At 43.7% G+C, this 5,927-nt stretch overlaps 1 protein-coding gene across 1 annotated transcript; it reads left to right on the top strand.

Moving 5' to 3' along the window:
* LOC109844674 (berberine bridge enzyme-like 22) lies at nt 1,855–3,450 on the top strand. Its single transcript, XM_020413791.1, has one exon. The coding sequence runs from the start codon at nt 1,981–1,983 to the stop codon at nt 3,448–3,450; it is 1,470 nt and encodes a 489-aa protein (XP_020269380.1). The 5' UTR covers nt 1,855–1,980.

The following is a 5,927-nucleotide window of genomic DNA, read 5'->3' as shown; positions in this document are numbered from 1 at the left end:
AGCGAATATCTCAACAATGTAAGATATCGGCTCTTCCTCTCATCAGTTCTAGGACTGACTTATCGAGGGATCCTAAAAATTATTACAATGGTCATAAACACAAACAAACTAATTTTTACGTGGTTCGGCAAACTGCCTACGTCCACGGGGCAACTAGGGGGGATCTACTATTAGAGAGAAAAAGAATACAAATATGTTTACAACTATCACAATCTAAGCCCTCAAATAGACTCCTTGCTTTTCTTCTCAAGAAAAGGTCAGCCTTCAAATACTTTTTCTCTCTTCACGAAGCCCTAAGACTTTTCCTTGTTGCAGCCGCTATTTTTCTTCCCCTTTACTTTTGCTCTCTGCCAGCGCCGCCAAAGAAAGAAAAGTCGACTGCACAACAGCCGCAAAAAATCTTGCACCCTTTTTCTCCTCCTGCACCAAACTGCACAAAACCCTAGGAAGAGTATTTATAGGAGTATTTATAGGGTTCGGTTCGTGGGCCTGCAAATCTGACGCGAAGATCTCCTCATGCCGATTTTCTCAACATTGTGGCCCCCACGTAATGAAACTGCGTTCGTGAACGCGTTCACACACGTGATTGCTTCATTCACGTGGTGGGCCCCCTCACGTTGACATGCTCTAGTTACCTGCCCACTAATCATCAAAGCTTAGCTTCTTTCTTAGCATCAATTAATTGATGTTATGGAGGAACCGCGGCCTTAGGTCCTCTACATGTATTGCAAGAGAATTATATATATACGAGGATCAATTGTTTGTTTGCTCGTAATGTAGGAGGAGGTCGACTGATGTGAGAAACCACGGAGGTTAACGGCCTTTATATATATAAGATGAGAGCTTTTGCATGCATGCAGAACTTGGAGTATATATACTTCCATTTTGATCACGTAATCAGTTCGCTTGCACACGCTGAGGATTATGTATATAATTTGCATTACGTGAACAAATAGGATACCATATATAACGTACAAATGCTCAGGGATTGAATTAGGAGTGAGATTTTCATGTGAAGGATAATGTAAGTGAAGAAGTGGCGACAAAAGTTCAGAAAATCCGCAGAAAGCAGCCAAGCAGCAGCTAAGCAGACTGGCGATCAACCGCGAACATGCACAAGAGCTCAGGAGAAGTTGGATCAGAAGGCGGTCAAATCTCTGTAATGGATTCTACTCTCGGGTTTTGGTTCGGTCGACCGCTGCGGTCGACCGCGATACATGCACGGTGGACCGCTGCGGTCGACCGCGCGTTGTTTTTGGGATGGGCTTTGGGTTTTCAACCCGTTTCGTTTTGAGTTAGTATTTAACTCTAATCCTGATTAATTAGGGTTAAGTAAGGACGTTTTTAGCAGTCTTTGGGTGAGGATTGCTGCATCAAATTGTGGGAGATTTGTGAGGGATCTAGAGCTTGGTTTTAGGGTTTAATCGGTGAGATTTGTAACTCTATTTGTATTCTCTTGATCTCTAATAGTAAGAACTCCCCCCTCCTTAATTCTTCTGTTTGTTATTCCGTCGTACTTTAATTCTGTAGCAATTGGAACTTTGGTTTTGACAAATTGTCTCTTGTTACGTGCAAAGAATTTTTGTAGATCACGAACAAATGTCACTAGATTATAAAGCCGGCAGAGCATCAATCTTCAACTGCAAGTTCCATGCTATACAGATTCCTCAATCCCTCATCATTTACGATCCACACACAACGAAAAGTTCCAAATTTTCCGCAAATGCCATGATTCCTTCAACAATATACTTAAGCTTGTACACCGAGACCGTATAATATATTCATCTATTTCATTAGAGAGAGGAGACAATGAAGAAAAAGAATGAAGAGAGCGATCAATTCGGACTTGTTTCCGTGTACCTCGTTCTCCTCTTCCTCATCGCCATCGCCATTTTTCTCTTTTCGTCCTCTTCAAATTCCACCACTTCTCACCAATCCTTTCTTCGCTGCCTCCTCGATGACCACCATATTCCGCCTAGTATGATCACCACCCGAGACTCAAACAGTTTTAGCTCCCTCCTGAATTTTTCCATCCAAAATCCAAGAATCTATGGAAATACTTACCCAACCTTGATCGTATCACCAACTAGCGAATCGCATGTTCAGCATGCTATTACATGCGCGAAGAAGCATAGAATCCACATGAGAGTTCGTAGTGGTGGCCACGATTACGAGGGCCTATCCTATACATCTACTTTAGGCCCTTTCATCCTCCTCGATCTCTTCAATCTTCGATCAATCAGCATCGATGTGACTAGCAACACGGCTTGGGTCCAGTCAGGTGCGACCCTAGGTGAATTGTACCATGCAATATCCGAAAAGGCAGGGCCTAACGTCGCGTTCCCCGCGGGGGTGTGCCCAACGGTGGGAATCGGCGGTCATCTGAGTGGTGGGGGCCTCGGAACCCTAGTCAGGGCGTTCGGGCTGGCAGCCGATCAGGTTGTTGATGCTCGACTTGTCAACGCTAATGGTGAGATTCAGAACAGGAAGTCGATGGGCGAGGGTCTGTTCTGGGCTATTAGAGGAGGCGGTTGTTGTTTCGGTATCATTTTATCGTTTAAGGTCACGTTGGTGCAGGTTCCTCCGAACGTTACGGTCTTTAGCGCGAGCAGAACACTGAATCAGGGCGCGACTAAGCTAGTTACAAAGTGGCAAAATGTCGCTCACGAGCTTGATCGCAGGCTCTTCATCAGGGTCGTGCTCGTGCCCGACGAAGACGAGGAGGGAAGCAAAACAGTGAAGGCCACCTTCAATTCCTTGTTCCTCGGTTCGAAAGCCGAGTTACTTCCCTTGATGGGAGTCAGTTTCCCGGAACTCGGGTTGCGGGAGGAGGACTGCACCGAGATGAGTTGGATCAAGAGCGTACTGTACTTCTCAGGCTACTTGTCAGGGGGAAAGAATGAGAGCGCCCTCACGGAGAGGGGGGTTGTCGACCCTTTCTTCGCGCCGTTCAAGGCGAAGTCGGATTTCGTCAAGGAGCCGGTTTCCGAGCAAGGGTGGGACAACATATGGAAGTGGTTTTCCGAGGAGAATGAGTTCTTGATCGTGATACTCGACCCTTTCGGAGGTCGGATGGATGAGATTTCGGAATCCGAAACTCCTTTTCCGCATAGAAACGGGAGTTTGTACAACTTGCAGTACATGGTGAAGTGGGATGTCGCCGAAGGAAGTGAGCTCACGGGTAAGCATTTGAACTGGACGAAGAGATTCTATGAGTTCATGGCTCCCTACGTTTCGAAAAATCCTAGAGCTGCTTATTATAACTATAGAGATTTGGATTTGGGGAGGAATGAAGAGGGGGCGAATAGTTATTTGACGGCAAATGTTTGGGGGAGGAGATATTTTAAGGATAATTTTAGGAGGTTGGCTGAGGTGAAGTCCGAAGTTGATCCTGATAACTTTTTTAGGAATGAGCAAAGTGTACCTCCCCTCTTTCACTCTGGTAAATGAGTTAAAAAAACTCTTTTGCTATCCTTATTGCCTATGACTACTCACAGGATGGTTAAAATGTTGGGTTATTTGCATATATACCTCTTCAATCATGGGTATTTGCAAAACCACCCTCCATATCTCAGTGTTTGCAAAACTACCCCCTCAAATCATCAATTTTTAAAAAACTTATACGCAAAGCAATTAATTATCAACTTTGATAGGCTAATTTATAATCATAATATAAAAACTATCAATGAAATATTCAAAGTTCTAGGACCAAGTCGATGATTTGTTGATTTTAGGGTATTTCTTTCACATGGTTTGATAATTTGGGGGGTAGTATTGCAAATACTAAACTTTGGAGTATATTGAGGGTTGGTTCTTTCCACACCAACCCCTCTTCATTGTGATAATCGGAGTGCCACCCAGATTGCTAAGCAAATAACTCTAAAAAATTTCAAGCTACATTAATTTGGGTGGATTTACATTTTCCGGAATAAAATTTAGGATATAAATAATAAAAGATAGACACTTTATTAGAAACGAAAATGGAAAAAGAAAAAATAATGTACGAAAGAAAATCTTGGGAGCTAATGTACGGAAGTACTGTGAAAACGGCAAAGGAATTATGAAAAACGTGAAGAAAAACCCAAAACAGACTCCACCACACCCTAGTGTGGTGTCTGCCATGAGTGTGGCAGAATCTGCCCTGTCTGCCATGGGTGTGGTGTCTACCACACTCTGGTGTGGCAGAATCTACCATGTTTATCATGGGTTTGGTGTGTGCCACACCAGGGTATGTCAGACTCGTTTTTAGAATCCTAATCTATTTGGGATTGTGTTTTGTTATAAATAGAACCACGTTTTTTAGGGTATCTTAAGGAGAGAAAATGAGAGAATTAGCATTGTTTTGAGCACTTTGAGAGGGAGATATTGTGAGGGAGTTGAGATCTTTGGTTAGGGTTATATTTGAGTGATTTTGTGAGTTGTAACCCGTTGTATTTCTCCTCCATATAGTGAAATCTCCCCATCCTCTCCCCGTGGACGTAGGCAATTGCCGAACCACGTAAATTCCTATGTTTGTGTGTGATTTGGTCGTTATTTTGTGAATTGCACTCGTGTTTGGTTTTGGTTTTCTTCTCTCATCGCTCACCGACTCGTTTGGTTGTCGAGCAAGCTTCCGCACGGCGCGCAACAAGTGATATCAGAGCCCAGATTTCAGATCTAGGGTTTTGGAGTTTGGTGGAGGAAGATTCTTGTGTGAAGCTTGGTTCTTGGAGTTCTAGGCTTCGGTGGTGATAGTATTAGGAGTTGCCGTTGGAGATTTCGCTTTCCTCGTGTGGATAGGAGATCTAATTGGAATCCGATCTATGGTTCAGTTGTGCGGTCCTAATTTCTATCAAATTTGTTCTTTCTCTACAATTTAGAGTTAGTTTGCAATGGGAGAAGAAGGTAAAAGCAGCAAATCGATGGCGAGTACAATACAAGTTGGCAGAACACTAAGATTAGTGTAGTGAAGTATGACAGTAAAATCAACTTTGGTTTGTGGATGAGCGACGTACAGGATGCGCTCAATGCTCAGAATTTGGAAGAGACCATCATGGTCCACGAGAGGCCACCTAAATATGATGAGGCGATATGGGAGAAGATGAATAGGAACGCTTGTGGGGTGATCAGATCCTGTTTGGAACAAGAGCTAAAATATGATGTGATTGGGGTGACGTCTGCAATGAAGATGTGGGAAATTCGCCCCAAACAGCAATAAACTGGCGCATGAAGATGTTCGCCGGAAGAGGTGCTTCCCGAGCAAGGCCTTTTTTCTCAAATCTACAAGGTCTCAGACCTTTGAGTTGCCCGCCAATTTGTACACGAGATGATCGACCGGATCCAAATGATATGTTCTCCTTCTCCTTGACAAGATCGAAGGCCAAACCTCTACGACCACCGACACTCAGAAAGTATGAAAGCGGGTACATTCTCTTCATACTTGGGAGGAAGAAGAAACGATCATCGACTTTTCGCACCATCCGGGACTCTTCTACGTACCGAACTTGGTCATCAGCCAATATATGATCTCTGAACAAAAACGCCAGTTTGACAAATTGATCCTGACCCGTGGGTGTTTCTAGATCCAGATCAGTGATCAGAGCCCTAAGATGGAACACCCGGCAAACCTAATTAAATGTGCCCGCTCCAAGCCAGGGAAAGTGCATAGAGGAATTTCTCTATGAAGACCAAAAGTTCTCCCCACTTCTGGATTGGCAGTATAGCTGAAATGCTGCTGTGGCAGAAGTGGCACATTAGGAAAAAGCACTGCGAAACAAGAAACAGAAGTTAGTAACTAAAGGGAGTTGCTAATGAAAGGAACTATCTGCGTTTCTAATCTTGAACGCAGACTTCGAAATATGCATTTCTAATCTTGAACGCAAACTTCAAACTCTGCGTTTCTAATCTTGAACGCAGACTTCAAACTCTGCGTTTCTAATCTTGAACGC

Source organism: Asparagus officinalis, chromosome 6, assembly GCF_001876935.1.
Source record: "Asparagus officinalis chromosome 6, Aspof.V1, whole genome shotgun sequence".
Taxonomy (NCBI): Eukaryota; Viridiplantae; Streptophyta; class Magnoliopsida; order Asparagales; family Asparagaceae; genus Asparagus; species Asparagus officinalis.
The sequence above is the reverse complement of the archived record's forward strand: the minus strand, read 5'-3'. Positions and strand labels throughout refer to the sequence as shown.